Source organism: Terrapene carolina, unplaced genomic scaffold (genome assembly GCF_002925995.2).
Source record: "Terrapene carolina triunguis isolate 2854851 unplaced genomic scaffold, T_m_triunguis-2.0 Scaffold21, whole genome shotgun sequence".
NCBI classification, from domain to species: Eukaryota; Metazoa; Chordata; order Testudines; family Emydidae; genus Terrapene; species Terrapene triunguis.
The window spans coordinates 22676604-22696915 of record NW_020664372.1 but is presented as its reverse complement, the minus strand read 5'-3'; the positions used below and the strand labels follow the sequence as shown (position 1 = coordinate 22696915).

General features: G+C 39.1%; 1 protein-coding gene across 1 annotated transcript in view; it reads left to right on the top strand.

Moving 5' to 3' along the window:
• Window positions 1-20312, top strand: part of SLC15A1 (solute carrier family 15 member 1) — a gene marked incomplete at its 5' end in the record, with an annotated part of 37316 nt that overhangs the window by 14215 nt on the left and 2789 nt on the right. The window contains 13 exons of the mRNA XM_024204299.1: window positions 968-1054; window positions 3319-3408; window positions 4054-4098; window positions 4208-4240; window positions 4363-4451; window positions 7719-7800; window positions 9124-9249; window positions 12624-12770; window positions 14482-14531; window positions 14913-15020; window positions 15167-15263; window positions 15762-15908; window positions 20192-20299. Of these exons, the coding sequence (XP_024060067.1) occupies window positions 968-1054; window positions 3319-3408; window positions 4054-4098; window positions 4208-4240; window positions 4363-4451; window positions 7719-7800; window positions 9124-9249; window positions 12624-12770; window positions 14482-14531; window positions 14913-15020; window positions 15167-15263; window positions 15762-15908; window positions 20192-20299 (1209 nt within the window). The remainder of the gene's footprint in view (window positions 1-967; window positions 1055-3318; window positions 3409-4053; window positions 4099-4207; window positions 4241-4362; window positions 4452-7718; window positions 7801-9123; window positions 9250-12623; window positions 12771-14481; window positions 14532-14912; window positions 15021-15166; window positions 15264-15761; window positions 15909-20191; window positions 20300-20312) is intronic.

The following is a 20312-nucleotide window of genomic DNA, read 5'->3' as shown; positions in this document are numbered from 1 at the left end:
CACACACACACACACACACACACACACACACACACACACACACACACACCTTAAATTATCCTGCGTTGACTTAAATTTCAAATCAACCACTTTTTAACAATCCAGCTGCTAAGGTCTCTTAATTTCAGTAAATGTTAGTTATTATTATGTAGTTCATTAGTTATATTATCCTGGTTCCTTGAGACCTCAAGCAAGATCAGGGTCTAACTGTGGTAGAGACTTCACTGGGGCTTAATGCAGGTTCCTTCAATCCTGACCTGTAGTACCCCTGTTATTCCAGTCCTGTGCTCCCCACATACAGGTCTGCCAGTGTAACTCTAGCACAGCTACATAATATTTGTTGTTGGCATGAGGAATTCATTAGAAAGTAAATATTAATGTTTCATGTAAACAAAATTTATTTTTAAAGTGTAATTCCATTCTGAAGAATTGCTGTGTAAAACTGAAACTATCTTCTTATTTTATTAAACACTGAAAGTGTACTCTGCAAAAACCTGTGTAGACAAGGCCTCAGAGTATTCCCAGCAGCACCCAGTGTTAAGAGGCACTACCTATTTTTCTGAATTGCTTGGTTTCCTCTAATATTGGGAATGTTTTCCTGAATCCAAGACATATGAGACATATAGCAGAACACTTCCGAAGAAGTGGGTTGTAGCCCACGAAAGCTTATGCTCTAATAAATTTGTTAGTCTCTAAGGTGCCACAAGTACTCCTGTTCTTTTTGCGGATACAGACTAACACGGCTGCTACTCCGAAACACTTCCTTTAAGTGTTTAAAACAGTTTCTTAGAAACATTCACCTTTTAATAATAATAAAAATAAATTAAAAAGAATATAAATTGCTCTGAAAGATAGTTTCTCTTATTATTATAAGTCACTTTAACCTTGTAGTTACAAATATTTGTTGTGTCATGTTTAAATGGTATTCAGTGTAATTAATCCAAATTTATTAATGTTCTTTTCACAGTTTGCTGTTAAAAACAGATTTCAGCATCGCAGAAAACAGTTCCCCAAAAGAGAACACTGGCTGGACTGGGCTAGTGAAAAGTATGATGTAAGTATCATTTGTGTGTGCATGAGCACGTGTGCATGGATAGATAGATAGATAATGCCTTTCTCCCTTTTTTCTTTTTTGTTCCATCTGCCTTGTTCACTAGTTATGCAACCCCAAACAAATACCGGGGAGATAATGCTGTGTCTGTCTACAGTAATCAGAAGCTAGTGTTCTAGCTAGATCTTACTGCTCTGGCAAGATAGGATGGTTACCATCATGGCTTAATGTAGCTTCAGATTGTCCTCCAGGTATCAGGGCTTTGTGCATGATCACATATCACACTAAGGAAACTCTAGTGGGCTGAACATAAATGTATTTCTCTCTAAGAACAAATATTTAAAATTACCTGGTAGCAGTTTCAATATGATAGCAAGTATTCTATCTGCAGTGTAGATTTTATGGCCTTGATATAAACAATCCAGCTTCAAAATACACTTTGAATGAAAACACACAATATATATGATAACACATGCGAACAATGCACATTACACTAATGAGGATTGTAGTCAATGCCCTATGGACTCCATGGTCAAGAAATTTGTCAGAGAATCCACTCCTAGCTGCAGAATTGTGCTCCAGAATCTAAGCTTACATTAAAAAAAATATAAGGGAAGCAATGTCAATGTGGCCTAGTGTATAGGGTACTCGTCTAGGACTTAGAAGACCTGGGTTCCGTTCCTGGCTCTGCTGCTGGTTTAGAGGGGAGGGATAGCTCAGTGGTTTGCACATTGGCCTGCTAAACCCAGGGTTGTGAGTTCAATCCTTGAGAGGGCCATTTAGGGATCTGGGCCAAAAAAAAAATCTGTCTGGGGATTGGTCCTGCTTTGAGCAGGGGGTTGGACTAGATGACCTCCTGAGGTCCCTTCCAACCCTAATAAAACAAAAAACAACCTCAGTTGGTAAAATTATCATAGGCCCTTCAAAACCAAGGACCTATAACTATTTACACCAGCTGAGGTTCCTAGCCTTCATGCTTGTGAAAATAAGCTTGAAAAAAATGTAACCAATGCAGTAATGTGTTGCTTTGCACAGTCCCTTTATTATAATATTGCATCCCTTCATTGGTAATCCATACTGAGTTCAAACTTCTTGTCATGGCTTTTAAAGCCCCAATCTATATGTCTCCTTTTAGGTGGCTTTCCGCACTCCCTGATGATTTTTCAATGGTTACACAAATCTCAACCTCCCTTCTGTCGCCTCTCTGATTCCTGCCTACATGACATCTTCCATGTAGCCCCTGTTCATTGAAAACGCTCCTCAAAACCACCTCATCATGCAAATCCCTCTTAAAAATTTGTTTCTGAAACATCATCTATCAGAAATGAGATAAAATAACACAAACTAACAAAAACAAAGTCTAGTTCAATGTAACCATCACATATATGTACAGACCTTACTGAGTAACAGTGGACTTTATTTTCATAACCCCTCTTGTCCTTTCTCCTCACACACACCTGCACACGTTTTGTCCATTTTTGTCCGTTTGTTAAAAAACAGGGAACAAAGGGTAGGAATAAATGGTAAATTTTCAGAATGGAGAGTGGTAACTAGTGGTGTTCCCCAAGGGTCAGTCCTAGGACCAATCCTATTCAACTTATTCATAAATGATCTGGAGAAAGGGGTAAAAAGTGAGGTGGCAAAGTTTGCAGATGATACTAAGATAGTTAAGACCAAAGCAGACTGTGAAGAACTTCAAAAAGATCTCACAAAACTAAGTGATTGGGCAACAAAATGGCAAATGAAATTTAATGTGGATAAATGTAAAGTAATGCACATTGGGAAAAATAACCCCAACTATACATACAATATGATGGGGGCTAATTTAGCTGCAACTAATCAGGAAAGAGACCTTGGATTCATTGTGGATAGTTCTCTGAAGACGTCTGACCCAGTACGGCTATTCTTATGTTCTTATGTTATGTTCTTATCTTCACGTTAATTTAGGCCCCAGTAGTGCAAAGACTTACACATGTGCTTAACTTTAAAGGACTGTAAATAATTCCATTGAAGTCTAAAGCACTACTCACAATCTGTAAAGTTTAGCATGTGTCCAAGTCTTGCATGATCAGGACCTTTGTTTCTAATGTGAATTAAAATATGATACGAATAGCAATAGTATGAATAAAATATGAATAATAGTAATAGTCTTAGTATATACACACACACATATATATATATATATATATATAAAACTTGTGGTTTTGTTGAATTTACCTATTTTTAGCAACTTTTTTTTTTTTTTTTTTTACTGTTCTTCACTATAGAAACGACTTATTACCCAAACTAAGATGGTCTTGAGGGTACTTTTCCTGTATATTCCTCTTCCCATGTTCTGGGCACTTTTTGATCAGCAGGTAAGGTAGAAAAAAAGTGTAATTTTTTTGCAAGTACATGTACAATTATATTCAATCATTATGTTGTGAAATCAGTGGGCAGAATTTAAATTGGTGATAATGAAAAATGGTACTTATGAATGATACAGTTATTTATATACTGTACCTATTAAGTTATTTTATTTATCTCTCCTATTATACAGTAGCTGCTTCTTGTGAAGTTTTAAGTGTATGATCAATTAATATTTCAAACATATATATTACAAAATAATCTAAGTTGATACAATGTCAGCAAAAATATTAAAGATAAAATCCTCATCCCGGTTCCAGCTCTTATATGCTGGGTAAAAAAGACCGGAGCAGCATAAAAGGCCTCTAAAAGCCCCAGTTCTGTCTGGGGGAGGATTCCCCCAGCGCAGACACTGTGGAAGACAGCCATAAAGCTGCCTCCAAAGACCCCATTGCAAGTCCAACATTTTCCTTTAGTAGTTCAGGATCAGACCTTTGTCAAAGATTGGCAGAAAAGAAAGTAATCCTAAGGAAAGTTTTTGTCTTCCTTTATTATTGATTCCCCACCCCCTCTATTCTTCCCTTTTAAAAAAATTCAGGAGTAACTAGAGCAGATTGCTTTATTGTAGCATTTCATTATGACTTTGTTTTATTAAGGGATCAAGATGGACATTACAAGCCACAACAATGGATGGAAACTTTGTAGGTTATTTTAACTTAAAGTTTTAAAGAATTATTGACTTTTCATTTGTTCTTATGCATTTTTTCAGTCTTCTAATGTTAAAATATATTTACCTTTTCTTTTCCTTAGGGAGCTATGCAGATCCAGCCAGACCAGATGCAGGTACACTAAACTACATTTGTGATATTTTTACATACTCCTCAAAGACTTTTTTTTAAATCACTATTTTAAAAAAGACTTTGGAAAGTGCTTAACTTCTTTTTCTGGATTTTTACATTCAACAGACCGTGAACCCGATTCTGATTGTTATTATGGTCCCAATTGTAGACGCTGTGGTTTATCCTTTAATTAAAAAATGCCACTTCAATTTCACGTAAGTTAATTCATATGCCTGATTTAATCTTTAGTGCTGTGTGGATAATATTGTGACAGAGCAAGCTTTCACTAAGATAAGGAAATCCAAGGTGTAGAACTATTAATAATGAGTTAATATAAAAAGTATTTTATGTTACTGAAACACTTAGGACTTGGATACACTTGCGAGTTAGAGCGCATTAAAGCAGCCCCAGGTGCCCTAACTCCCGACCCGTCCACACTGGCAAGGCACGTAGAGCGCTCTGACTCCTCAGCTAGAGCGCTCCTGGTACCCCACCTCGGCAAGTGGAATAACATTTGCTGCGCCTTGGCTACAATGCCCGGCGTCAGTGTGAACGAGGTGTTGCATTACTGTGCTCTGATTGGCCTCCGGAAACGTCCCATAATCCCCTTAAGTCAAGTGGCCACTCTTGTCATTGTTTTTGAATCACTGCAGGAATGCAGATATGCCCTTTCAAAGCTCCGTTTCTGACAGCTGGCATGCTTATCTGCTCTGAGACAAAGTAACCATTACTGTGGAATGCTGTGTGTGAGAGAGAGAGGCGGGGGGGAGAAGGGGGGTCTGCTGCGGTCTGAATTTACAAGACCTCATGCTGACATGCTCTCAGCCCCCAAAAACCCACTCTCTCTCCCCCCATATACACACAACACACTCCCTGTCACACTCCACCCCACCCCACCCCCCATTTGAAAAGCACATTGCAGTCACTTGCATGCTGGGATAGTTGCCCATAATGCACCGCTCCAAATGCCGCTGCAAGTGCCACAAATGTGGCCACGCCAGTGCGCTTGAAGCTGTCAGTGTGGACAGACTGCAGCGCTTTCCCTACTGCACTCTCCGAAGGCTGGTTTAACTCAAAGCGCTCTACATCTGCAAGTCTAGCCATGCCCTTAGTTGCAATCATATATACAGCTCTAAGAACAAAGAGAAGGCGAACCCAGCTGCAGGGGGCAAACTACAGCGTGGAGATGAAATCCTGCCCCCCTTAAAGTCAATGCCATAAATCCAATTGACTTCAAGAGAACCAGGATTTCACCCTTGGTTTCTTCCTTCCTTCATTCTTTCTTTCTGTTTTCTATTATGAAAAATAGACACATAGTTACTCCTATCTTGTGGGAGTATCTTTTTGCCTCAAAATGGGAGAAGCCAGATATACTTTCTGGTAGATCTTAGACTGCACTTTACGTTGTGAGTAGAGCTGGCCAGGAATTTTTTGATTAATCACTTTTTTGTCAAAAAATGCCAATTCAGTGAAACCTAAACTGTTAGCAAAGTAGGGTCAGGTTCAACAAATTTCCTGACTCAAATAAATGTTAAGAAAAAAAGTTTGGAAATAGAGTGTCAAAGTTAAAAATTTCATTTTTATGGTTCAAAATGACTACTTCTTTCAAAATTTAAACTATTTAGACTGAAAAAAATGTTGCAAAGAAGGGCAAAATCAAAACAAAAATTATCAAAACAGAATATTTTGATTGACCCAAAATGGTAAAATTTGGTTTTTTTGGTTCACGAGGATTTTTGAGATTTTAATTTTTTGCCCAGAATCAAGACAGGAAAATTTTCCTAACTCTCAAAAATATTAATGGAACATGAAAACCATTTCCTCACCAGCTCTAGTTGAGAGAGTTGCTATGTATACCTTCATGTAGCACCATCTGTTACTAGCAATATAGCATGGATAGGAATGCAGTTTGGAAAGATGGAAAAGGTTCATTGGCTGAAACAACTAAGGGAAAAGGGTACGTTTTTCCACTGAGTTTACTCAATCAAGCTGGCTTAATAGTGTTTTCAAGTGTGCTAAGTTAGCTTGATTTGAGTTAACTCAATTGAAAAAAGAGCTTTCCCCCTAAATCTAGATAATTCTATACACTATACAATGGGTCTCCCATTTTTAGGAGTCATTCTAGGTTAAGACTCAGTGGCAGGAAGACATAAAATTAGGCTAGAATTCAGCCAGATGCTCTATCATAACTGAGTCTTAGGAAGGGGTGATTCATCATAAAGAAGCTACATGAATTTTGTAACTGGAATTTTTAAATTAATTTATTAATTAATTTATTTTTACAGGGTTTCAAATTAAAGTTCCCTGTTTTGGGTATTTACAGTATATTCCTGATTTTTTTCTCTGATTCTCTTGCTTTCCTCATTGATTTTATATAAGTCTGGAACCCACGTTTCTAGTACTACAACTGTAGTGTGCCCAACAAACAGTCACAACTGATGTATGGGCATTATTGATAAATTTAGTATCAAATAAAGAAATGGTAAGAGAAATTTAAAAATCAAATTTCCTTACTGTACTGTTCTTTTCTGACCCATTTATTACATTTAGCTTTTATCCATTTATGAAAATTGTTGTGGGAATGTGAACTTCCCCTATTGCAAACCTGCTGGCCCTCCCATCCTCTTCCCACTAAGATTTTGATTACATCAGAGAGGCAGAACCTTTTATGTTCTTTCCTGGGAATGAAAATTTTACTTGGCTCCTTCATACATGGGCCCTCCACAGCCATTATTTGATGCCATAAATAGATAGTTTGCCCTAGACCCGGGATCGGCAAACTTTGGCAGGTTTGGCCGATCGCAGCTCCCACTGGCCATGATTCGCCGTTCCAGGCCAATGGGGACGTCGGAAAGCAGTGGCCAGCACATCCCTCGGCCCGCACCGCTTCACGCGTGCCAAAGATTGCCGATCCCTGCCCTAGACTGACTTTTATTGCCATGGTACTAAATTTAATAATTCCTTAAAATGTCATTAGACCTAAAAACCATATCTCTCCGAATTTTTTTTAGTTCAGTACTTTTCAGATTTTAACATAGTAGTATATGCATAATAAGTAATCTTCCTTTTGTACAGGCCATAACTATGCACTTCTGTAGCTCTTTTTATTCTTTGCAGCCTTAAATGAGTTAAGTTCCCTTTCTGAGTAAATCAGACTTTTTAGGTCAACTGTGCAAACCTAATAATTGTTCAGATGATGGCTAATCATAGAAATGAGCCATATAGATCTTGAGCAACAGATTATTAAATGGACTAGTGATGTAATTTCAAGGAGTCTAGATTTCCCTAAATGGTAACTGGGAACTGACACTGAGATATGTAAGGCTTAAAAGGGTATTTTCTGTAACCATATCAATACTCACAGGGTAATAATATACTATCAATAGTCATCTTAATGTTCTCCATAATGAAAATGGAGACTCACAGCTGAATTTTTGGATTAATACTACTCCTAAAATTCATGTTTTTTGTTGCTATACTAGGCCCCTGAGGAAGATTACAGTTGGTATGTTTCTTGCATCTCTGGCTTTTGTTGCTGCTGCACTGGTACAAGTGCAAATCGATGTAAGTTAAGCCGAACACAACCAAATGATGATATTGCTATTTAGCTTTTTAATTACTAAACAGATTTTGGTGAGAGTGCAAATGGTCCAAACCATGGCAATTAATCATTTCTTTCTATACGAATTAACCAAGAATGTTTTTATAAAAAATAGAGGGAAGAGAACGTATTGGTATATATGTGTCATGGAATGTAATGTGATCTATGATAAAATTAATAAGCTAGAAGAGTTCCTCAGCAGCATATTCTTATCTGTCTTTGTTATGGGTTTTTAATTTTAATTGAAGTTCAAAGTTTAAAACCAGAAGACTTAGTTGTTTGGTTTGTTGAGGAATTCATTTGCATATCTGACCTTTTTGATTTGTTTTGAGCGGAGGGTAAGTGTGACACAACCCCAGAGCTATGTGATGTCACAAATTAAGAGTGAAATGCTGTTGATTTAATGTGTGAATCCATTGGAATACAATGAGTTTTACTTTCAACACTGCTTGTTAAAGATAAGATTAAAGGGCTAGATCTTCAGCTGGTATAAATTGTGTAGTTCCATCTTGCTTTATGTCCTGTTTTGAGAGGAAGGGGGACTTAAATAGCCCTATGCTGGCTTCGTGCCCAGGGATGAACTTCACCCAAAATGATTAGCTACCTATAGAAATTTAAAAAAAGACCAGAGAGCATTTTTTTATAGTGATATATGCGGACAATGGAAAAGAGATAACATTAAAAGCTACGTAGGGTAGTACTTGTGGGAAAGAAATGAAAATGCATATGGCTCTACCAAATCTCAGTGCACACAGGTACAAAGGCCATTTTATCCACTAATATGGTGGCTTCTTCTTGTCAGAATGGGTTGGAAGTGAAAATGGAGCCTGGTTTCTCTCTTTGGCCTGATACCTTCCTGCTGAAGGGTCCCACTTATGGCTACACCCTGGTTAGTCATCATCTGTTGTAAATGGGACAGAAGATAGGATGAAAGGGAATTCAGAAATATGGCCTGTTGTAGACTGTGAGAAAGCCTTGGAGCCCCTGATGCCTGTACCCTGAGTCCTGAAGGGTCCTGATGTTGACAGCAAACCACAGAAGGAAAATGGATAATAGGTTTACGGGGTTGTGGAAGTCTTGCTGAGAAAAAAGGAGTTCCTTTTCTTAGGCTTTCTAGTATAAAGGGTGAGGAAGCATACGGAAACATGTTGTCACCATGTGTGTTAATCACAGGTGTCGTGCAAATGTCAATTTTCTTCATAAGTACTAAGGTCATTGTGATTATATTATATATTATATTATATTTATTACTTACTGTTTAATTTATTTCACTCTTTTTCACCAAGAAAACTCTTCCAAACTTCCCGAAAGAAGGGCAATCCCAAATCAAAGTAATAAATTTAGGCACTGATGTTGCAAAAGTTGACATTGGCCCTGGAGTTGAAAATATGTCTGTGGAATCTCTGATGGCGGTAAGAAAGAGTAATGATTAGAGTTGGTAAAAAAATTAAAACTTATTTTCTAAATTTTTCACAAGTTTTTTTTTAAATATGTTTTGTTTACTGAAAATCTGCATTTTAGTAAATGAAAAAATTGATAACCATTTCAACAATGTTTTAAAAAACTTTTAAATAAAAATTTTGGAGAAAAAAGTCACTAATCATTTTGTAAAAAAACGGCTTTCTTACCCAGTAGCTACACCTTCCTAGTGTGACAACAAACCATTGATAACTACTCTTGAGTGTGTGGTCTTTATAGCAGTTTTGAAGCCACCTTATAGAAATTTCATCTAAACCACATTTCCCTAGTTTGCTTATGAGAATATCATGTGGGACTATGTCAGAAGCCTTACTGAAATTAAGATATATCACATCTACTGCTTCTCACCTATCCACTAGACCAGTAAACCTGTCAAATAAGGAAATTAGGTTGGTTTGACGTGATTTGGTCTTGACAAATCTATATTGGCTATTACTTATTACCCTATTATCCTCTAGTTGGTTACAAAGTTGATTTTTAATAATTTGTCTCAGTATCTTTCCAAGTATCAAAGTTAGGCTGACTGGTCTATAATTCCTTGTGTTTTCTTTGTTCCCCTTAAGGGCTGCCCATGTGGGGGCAGGCAAAAGAACCAGGTTGCCCTAAGCCCCCTCTTAGAGAGGGGCCTCCCCAAACCAAGTGGTTTTGCAACCTGGTGCACATGGTCACAGTACCACTCAGTTTATGCCCAGCCACCCTTCCCTCATGACAGAGGGTCAGCTGGGCCAAACTTGAGTGGTACTGCAGTGCCATGCTTCAGATTGCAATGCCTGGTGCAGGGAGCTGAGCCCATCCCCACGGGACAGGAGCTGCTGCTGCTGCAGGGTGAGTGCAGGACAGGCTTGCTCTCCAACTCCCCCTCCCACACTGGCCTCCCTTCAGTGTTTTTGCACCCTTGGTTTAATGATTTCTGTGGCTGCAAATTTTTTGGAAGGGTGGGGGCCTCAGTTTCAGATTTTGCCCTGGTCCCCTTTTTAATGATAGGTATTATATTTTCCCTTCTCCGGTCCTCTGGGACCTCACCCGTCATCCTCCATGAGTTCTCCAAGATACTGGCTAATGGTTCTGAGATTACTTTAGCTAGTTCCTTAAGTACCTTAGGTTGAATTTCATCAAGCCCTGGTGACTTGAATACGTCTAACTTATCTAAATATTCTTTAACCTATTCTTTCCCTATTTTGGCTTGTACTCCTTCCCTGATGGTAATATTAATTGTGTTAAATATCTGGTCACCATTAACCTTTTTAGTGAAGACTGAAGCAAAATAGATACTAAATACCTCAGCCTTTTGATGTCATCTGCTATTAGCTCTCCTTTCCTGCTAAACAGAGGACCAAAAAAGTTTATTAGCATGAGAAGCTGGTGAGAGTTATCAGAATTTAGTTTATGTTTTCAGGCCATCTTGCTCTTCTTCTCATGAAACAGTCTATTTCTTTCCTGCAGCAAGGGGAACTCACTCCACATCCATAACTTAGGTCAATTTTTCACTTCTATAGAAGTGATATCTATGAAATAATGCTTCTGGAGGGACTGGGTGATTTTAAGGTTTAGCAGTGGGATGGAGAGTCCTCCACCTGTAGAGTATCAGTTCAAATCCAGTTCAGGATAAGTCTGTGGTGAATAAAAATTATTACCATCTGATGGCTAGTGGTTGGTCTTTGTGAAATTAGTTTGTCCTCTCAGTCCAGTTCTAGCTGACAAATATCCATATGCATTACTATTATTAATTTCTATTACAGTAGCAGCGTGAGACTTCAACTGAAGTCAGGGCACATTGTACTTTACATACTCATAGTTAGGGCCCTATCAAATTCACAGCCATGAAAAACATGTCACAAACTCTGAAATTTGGTCTCCCTTGTGAAATCTGGCTATTGTAGGGGAGACCAGATTTCACAGAGTTGGGCAGCCGGAGAGCGGTGGCTGCTGGTTGGGAGCCCAGCTCTGAAGGAAGCGGCGATGCCAGCAGCAGTGCAGAAGTGAGGTGGCATGGTATGGGTGGGTCGTCACTTTAGAGGGTGGGGGGGAGCCAGGGCTGGCCTTACAGGTGGGCAAGTGGGCTACTGTGCAGGGCCCCATGGTCAGGGGGGTGCCGTGGTCAAACCCTCCCCCTCCCTACACACACACATAGCCTGCACAAAGATCCTTTAATTCCCAAATGCTGGGCTCCTGCTGCTAGTCCTGGAGGGGCTAGGGAAGGACAGGACTTCCTCTTCCTCTGCATGGGCCACTCCCAAGGCTGGGTCAGATTCATCTCTGGGAACCTTCCCTGGATGCAGGAAGCTCCATGGTTCCTGGCTGGGAATCCAACTCTGAAAGGAGCGCTGCTGCCAGCAGCAGCGCAGAAGTGCGTGTCACATGGTATGGTATTGCCATCCTTCCTTCTGCTCTGCTGCTGGAGGTGGTGCTGCCTTCAGGAGCTGGGTGCCTGGCCTGCAGCTGCCTTCTGGCTGCCCAGCTCTGAAGGCAGCAGCACAATATCCCCCACAGCAACCCCCTAGTATTGGAATTCACATAATTGGTTCATTTCTTCCTTCACCCAGACTTCAGAGTACCAAGAATTTCATTCACAGCAGTATGTGGAAGTGCTGATAATTTTCCTTCTATTTCTAAGTAAACTTGTTGCTCCCACCAGATGTTAAATTGATACAGAGGTGTGAAGTCCTCTGTTTAACCATGGTACAGGTACAGCACCAACAGAGACAGTGCAGAATTTTCCACATGGCAGTGCCAATGTGCCTCAACCTTGTTCTGGAGGAAGCATTCAACGATAGTGCAGCCTCCATACCATACAGTCTTTGGATTGTCTGCTGAGACTTTCAACAAGGATGTTAACGAGTACCAGTTCTTATGGAGGTTTAGCAATGCAGAGATACTTCCTTTCCCACACTCTATGAGTAGGGCCCTACCAAATTCACGGTCCATTTTGGTCAATTACATTGTCATAGGATTTAAAAAATCATAAATTTAATGGTTTCAGATATTTAAATCTGAAATTTCATGGTTTTGTAACCGTGGGGGTCTCAACCCAAAATGGGATTGCGTGGGGGTGGAAAGGTCTGTGTGAAGAAAGAAATGAACCAAAACCATTTATGGACAAAATGATTACAGTGGTTTTAGATGCAGAAAACTGAACAAAAATCTTCAGTGAGATTTATGAGACTTGTATGAAGTACCAGAGATCATGTGCAACATACCTAATAAATTTCAGAACTCTTGAGTCAGCAGGATTCTGATAAATGCATAGACAGACTCACAGTTATGTGAATATACATAGCAAATGTTCTCTCTCTTTTTTTTTATATAGACAAACTATATGACATTTGACACTACTAGCTTAACAGGAATGAATATAGCCTATGGAAATCAAACCTTAACTCAGTCTCTTAATTTTCCGGGAAAAGAACGTCATACTCTTATACTAAAAAATACAGGTGGCATCCAAACTGAATTGGTAAGCTTGTTTAATTCCTAGTTAGTATACCCTTCCAATCTTCTTAAATGGAGAGAGTTAATCTCAAGTGAAGTTTAATGTAATTTAATATATAGTTTAAACATTTCTGGATAAACATAAATAATTTTAAATGGATGGTCTTAGTTTCATGCTTCACAACAATCACATGTATTAACAAAACTCTAAAGATGAGACTTGGGGGCAGGTCCACAAAAGGGACTTAGTGTTATTGCAGCACAGCTATGATGCTGTAGCTATGCTGCTGTAACACCGGTGCTTCCTACAGTGTTGGCATGGGCTTTTCTATTGATGTAGATAATCTACCTCCTTGAGCAGTGGTAGCGAGGTTGGTAGAAACATTCTTCTGTTGACTTGCTCACATCTACCCCAGGGGTTAGATCAGCATAGCTACGGCATGCTGGGATGTGAATTTTTCACGATCCTGAATGACATAGCTATGTTGATCTAAATTTTCAGTGTTGACCAGGCCTCCATGATACAGCACCTAGCATTGAGGTGCCCTGTCAGCTCGTGGAATCCACAGCCCCAAGTTAAGCAACACATCTCCCTATCCAGTGCATAGGGAAAGTAAGACCCTAAGAAAGGAATTCACAAAAGTCAGCAAGCTGATTGGGGTGGGGGTTTGCCCAAGCTAGTCAATAGGAAATGCCAGAGGTAGGTGCCCATCTCTGGATGAGCAGGAGGCACCTCCCTCTGCTAAAGATTCACAGCCATGAACCATCTCCTCGATTTAGGTGCTTAAGTCAGTCCTTTTTCACAAAATAAATAAATAAAAATTAGGTGGTGGTAGTGCCACTTTTAAGCCCAGTAGTTAGACCACTCACCCAAAATGTGGAAGCCCATGGTTCAGTTCTCTCTCTCTGCATGAGCTGGAGCAGGGATTTGAATGCAACTCTCTTATGTTCCATGTGAGTGCCCCAACCACTGAGCTATAGACTACTCTTTTCTTGAAGCTGTTCCACTTTTTATGAAATACTTAGCCATTGGAGCAGGGATTGGAACCTGGGTCTTATAAGTGAGTGCCCTAGAGAGAGTAACAATGACTCTCTCTCTGGCCCAATTAATATTTAAATATTTCATACAAAGTGGAATGGCTTCAACAGGAGTGTTTGAGAGAGGCCCATCCCAAAATACTGTATAGCCCAGTGGTTAGGGCAGTGAGGTAGGAGTCCTGTGTTCAATTCTTGCTCCAGCTCATGCATAGTGGGGATTTGAACCTGGGTCTCTCCCATATCCTGCTTTATTAAGCGTAAGGGGAGCACTGGCATCACCTCCTCTTCTGTTTTGTTTGGGGTCCAACCTGGTAGACAGCTTCTGAGAATGCCTACCAGATCAGGCCCCACAGGTGAGATATGTGGGGGATCCTACTGGGGCTGAGGTGTGAGCTGAACATTAGTATTAAGGTGTCTTAGCACATGCCCACCAGCAGAAAGTTAGGTGCCATGGGGACTTTACCAGTGGAAATTTTGTTGCTTATAGAGTTAGATGGCAGCTGAAGTTATGAGGATTTAAGTTTTGTATTTAGGCACCAAAAGTAGTAGTTAGACACTGGCCTAACTCTGTGGATCTACCCTTGGAGTCTTATTCTGAAGTAAGAGATAGTGGATATTGGTACATAATAGTGCGCATCATAGCATGTCAAAGATACCAACACAAATATCTTATTAATGATAATTGTCTTTTCCACTAGCTGCTTGATGGCCTTACATCAAAGTCAGAAGATGGAAAAAATCAAATCAGGTATCGTTAATAAACATTTGCTTTACTTCAGCTGAGTGTTAAAATGGCATCTTTATAGTCAATATCTTGTTTCTGCTTCCTGTGCATCTTCAACCTGAATTTTCATTTGTTACTGAAAAAAACAGGTTTTAACTTATTGACTCATCTGGAAAGGGAGATGGATTCTGTTTTGCTTCTTGCATCAGCTATAAATTTTTAAAGAGAAGAGAAAACGTCATTTAAAAATGATCAAAATCTATTCAGATGAGCTGGGGGAGGAAAATTATTTCAAATATCTGTTGCATTGCCAGCATATAATGTAAAGAATGTTAGCTTTGTGTAAGTTTTACTTATGTTGTCATGTTTTATAAGCAAGTATTATATTCTTTTTGTTTTGTAAAGATTTATAAACAATTTGGCTTCAACCATCAACATCACAATGGGTAGTACTTATCTTGCAGATGTGAAGAATTTTTCTGCCACCAATTATACATCCTTTACAAGAGGCGTGTAAGTATTTTGCTTTACCTTAATCCAAAGACTTCCAGGAAAAAAAAATAGTCTTTGTCTTCAGAAAAAGTACATGGAATTCATGGTATTATTATGTAAGTACAATTAATTCCAGAGTTATTTAGATTAACTTCTTTGTTTTTCAGAAAAGAGATTGTTGTTTTTGGAGACAATTCACTGACTTGCAAAAATCAGTCAATACCATTTGGATATGGCAGTGCATACACTATTGTAATTCAAGAGGTAAATTGCCAGTGCTGCTAGAAGATGCAGAATAACTTTTGTGTTACACTACTTCTTAATTTTGTTTTAATTGCCATTGAACAAATTACCTGTTATTGCTGAAATATAAAATAACTATATGGACTTATCTCACATATTAGAATATTTTATCTTAATGTAGTTTTAATAAACTATAAAAATAATAATGGAGGTAATGGGTTGCATTCTGAATCAAAATACGTATGGTGAATCAGTTAATAATGTAGGGGTTCTAGTTTCTGCCTAACAGACTTAAAAACCTGGAGTCTGGTCAGATACCCAGGGCTTAAAGGTCTTAATATGGACTCAGTCACAAAATTATCACTAATTTAAAATTCTCTATGCACTGTTGATTTATTTTAACATAGATGGGAGGGTTGCTCCCTGATGAAAATCTCATAGCATATTTTTATCTTTAGAAAACATGCAGCATTTTCATCATTGTTTTTTAATGTACCATTTTCATTATTATTTCTTCAGTGTAACAACAACAGACTAGAACTCAGATACGTTGAAGATATCCAACCCAATACAGTTCACATGGCTTGGCAGATCCCTCAGTACTTCATTATGACATGTGGTGAAGTGGTCTTCTCTGTCACTGGACTGGCATTTTCCTATTCTCAGGTAGGAGGTTTTCCATCAATAACATTAGTATTCCTGAGATATGTCTTCACCTTTTACTGATGAATGTAATAGTCTTACCAAGCAGACAGAAAAACAATTAGACTATCACTAAAGAAAAATAATCGTCACCACCATCTATGCGAATCAGAAGTTGCCAGATTTTTTGTTGGCGTAAATTAGCATTTTTCAATGACTTCTGTGTTGATTTCATCAGACTATTTGATTTACAGTAGCTGATGATCTGACCACCAGTCTTCAGGTCACTCCATCATACAAACTGCCTGCCAATGGAAACTCTTGGCACCAGGGCTGTACTGCTTCTTGTTATGGAGCCAGCTCTGGGTGGGGAAAAGCTAAAAACAGAATGAATAGATACTGAGACCTTGTGTACACACATACGTTGTGCTAGTTTAATTTAAATTGCTCTTTAAACTCCTGTGTGGACACTCTTATTTCAGAGTGGTTTATTTTGTTTTAGCTTCAAAGTGTCCCTTGTCAATTTAAGCTAAAACAAAACAAATCTTATTTAAACTGAAATAAGAGCCTTTTGCATCAGTTTAATTGTGTACCACTTTATCACCCTAAATAATTTCTCTCCCCTTATTTTTTAAGACACTCCAATTTGTCTCACATATTAGCCATGAGTGCTTTTTCTTTTTTATGTCCTTTTCCTTTCATTCTGATGAATAGTATATGTACTGTAACATGTTGTGCTCATATACTGTTGTGATGGGTACCTTATAAGTACCTAGACAGATATAATTTGATTTGTTATTGTGAACTCTGATTTCAGCAACAATTTTGTACCCAGTGAGTTTGAGTCATATGTAAAATATGCTTGTTAATCACTCATTGTACACAATAATTGCAGTATTATAAGCAATACTGGAAATTTACTGCTTCCACAATCTTTCCCTGCCCTTCCCACAATTCTTTAAATAAAAATCAGCAGCATTTCATAGAATCATAGACTTTAAGGTGAGAAGGGACCATTATGATCATCTAGTCTGACCTCCTGCACAACGCAGGCCATAGAATCTCACTCACCAACTCCTGTATCAAACCTATGTCTGAGCCATTGAAGTCCTCAAATCATGGTTTAAAGACTTCAAGGTGCAGAGAATCTTCCAGCAAGTGACCCATGCCCCACGCTGCAGAGGAAGGCGAAAAACCCCGAGGACCTCAACCAATCTGCCCTGGAGGAAAATTCCTTCCCGACCCAAACTATGGCCATCAGCTAAACCCTGGGCATTTGGGCAAGACTCACCAGCCAGACATCCAGGAAAGAATTCTCTGTAGTAACTCAGATACCACCCCACCTAACATCCCATCACAGGCCATTGGGCATATTTACCGCTAATAGTCAAACACCAATTAGTTGCCAAAATTAGGCTATCCCATTATACCATCCCCTCCATAAACTTATCAAGCTTAGTCTTGAAGCCAGATATGTCTTTTGCCCCCACTGCTCCCCTTGGAAGGCTGTTCCAGAACTTCACTCCTCTGATGGTTAGAAACCTTTGTCTAATTTCAAGTCTAAACTTCCTGATGGCCAGTTTATATCCATTTGTTCTTGTGTCCACATTGGTACTGAGTTTAAATAATTCCTCTCCCTTCCTGGTATTTATCCCTCTGATATATTTATAGAGAGCAATCATATCTCCCCTCAGTCTTCTTTTGGTTAGGCTAAACAAGCCAAGCTCTTTGAGTTTCCTTTCATAAGACAGGTTTTCCATTCCTCGGATCATCCTAGTAGCCCTTCTCTGTACCTGTTCCAGTTTGAATTCATCCTTCTTAAACATGGGAGACCAGAACTGCACACGGTATTCCAGATGAGGTCTCACCAGTGCCCTGTGTAACGGTACTAACACCTCCTTATCTCTACTGGAAATACCTCTCCCGATGCATCCCAAGACCGCATTAGCTTTTTTCACAGCCATATCACATTGGTGGCTCATAGTCATCCTGTGATCAACCAATACTCCAAGGTCCTTCTCCTCCTCTGTTACTTCCAACTGATGCGTCCCCAGCTTATAACAATAATTCTTGTTATTAATCCCTAAATGCATGACCTTGCACTTTTCACAATTAAATTTCATCCTATTACTATTACTCCAGTTTACAAGGTCATCCAGATCTTCCTGTATGATATCCTGGTCCTTTTCTGTATTGGCAATACCTCCCAACTTTGTGTCATCCGCAAACTTTATTAGCACATTCCCACTTTTTGTGCCAAGGTCAGTAATAAAAAGATTAAATACGATTGGTCCCCAAACTGATCCCTGAGGAACTCCACTAGTAACCTCCCTCCAGCCTGACAGTTCACCTTTCAGTACCACCCGTTGTAGTCTCCCCTTTAACCAGTTCCTTATCCACCTTTCAATTTTCATATTGATCCCCATCTTTTTCAATTTAGCTAATAAGTGCCCATGTGGAACTGTATCAAATGCCTTACTGAAATCGAGGTAAATTAGATCCACTGCGTTTCCTTTGTCTAGAAAATCTGTTACCGTCTCAAACAAGGATATCAGGTTGGTTTGGCACTATCTACCTTTGGTAAAACCATGTTGTATTTTGTCCCAATTACCATTGACCTCAATGTCCTTAACTACTTTCTCCTTCAAAATTTTTTCCAAGACCTTGCATACTACAGATGTCAAACTAACAGGCCTGTAGTTGCCCGGATCACTTTTTTTCCCTTTCTTAAAGATAGGAACTATGTTAGCAATTCTCCAGTCATACGGTAATGAATCTGAATTTACAGATTCATTAACATTTTTTTTTGCTAATGGGCTTGCAATTTCATGTGCCAGTTCCTTTAATATTCTTGGATGAAGATTATCTGGGCCCCCGATTTAGTCCCATTAATCTGGTCAAGTTTGGCTTCTACCTCGGATGTGGTAATATCTACCTTCATATCCTCATTCCCATTTGTTATCCTACCATTATCCCTAAGCTCCTCATTAAAGACAGAGGCAAAGTATTTGTTTAGATATTGGACCATGCCTAGATTATCCTTAACCTCCACTCCATCCTCAGTGTTTAGCGGTCCCACTTCTTTCTTTGTTTTTTTCTTATTTATATGGCTATAGAACCTTTTACTATTGGTTTTAATTCCCTTTGCAAGGTCCAACTCTACATGGCTTTTGGCCTTTCTCACTTTATCCCTACATGTTCTGACCTCAATAAGGTAGCTTTCCTTGCTGATCACTCCCATCTTCCACTCCTTGTAGGTTTTCTGCTTTTTCTTAATCACCTCTCTGAGATGCTTGCTCATCCAGCGTGGTCTACAACCCCTGCCTATGAATTTTTCCCCCTTTCTTGGGATGCAGGCTTCTGATAGTTTCTGCAACTTTGACTTGAAGTAATTCCAGGCCTCCTCCACCTTTAGATCCACACGTTCTTCAGTCCAATCCACTTCCCTAACTAATTTCCTTAATTTTTTTAAAGTTAGCTCTTTTGAAATAAAAAACCCTAGTCACAGATCTATTTTTTATTCTTCCATTTAGTTTAAACTGAATTAGCTCATGATCGCTCGAACCAAGGTTGTCCCCTACAACCATTTCTTCTATGAGGTCCTCGCTACTCACCAAAACCAAATCTAAAATGGCATCCCCTTTTGTTGGTTCAGCAACTACTTGGTGAAGGAATCCATCAGCTATCGCATCTAGGAAAATCTGAGCCCTATGATTATTACTAGCACTTGTCCTTCAATCTATATCTGGGAAGTTAAAGTCTCCCATTAGTATTTACTTCATTAAAAAGGTCTCTATCCATATCCAAATCAGATCCGGTGGTCTATAGCACACCCCAAGCACTATCTCAGGGGAGGCTCTAGTAGCTTTCTTCCCCAATGTGGTTTTTGCCCTGACAAACTCTGTCTTATCCATTCCATTCCTTATTTCTTTACAGTCTACTTCATCGTTGATATACAATGCTTTTCCACCACCTTTGCCTTTATTTATGTCTTTCCTAAACAGCACATTCCCTTCAATACCTGTACTCCAGTCATGACTACTATTCCACCATGTTTCTGTTATCCCTATAATATCTGGTTTCACTTCCTGCACCAGTAACTCTAGTTCCTCCATTTTGTTACCTAGGCTCCTCGCATTGGTGTACAAACATCTTAATTTTTGCTGTTTGGCTTCGCTCACATTCTTTACCCAGGTTAATGTTAAGAATCAGCTAAACTTTGAAGATTGAACATGAACCTACATAATCTACTTTTATAAGATGTGTTAAGGTGCAAAGCAATTCAATTAAATATCTTGTTTCTGCAGGCACCTTCCAACATGAAATCGGTGCTTCAGGCAGGCTGGCTGCTGACTGTGGCTGTTGGTAACATCATTGTTCTTATTGTGGCTGGGGCATCAAAACTCAGTGAGCAGGTAAATAGACATT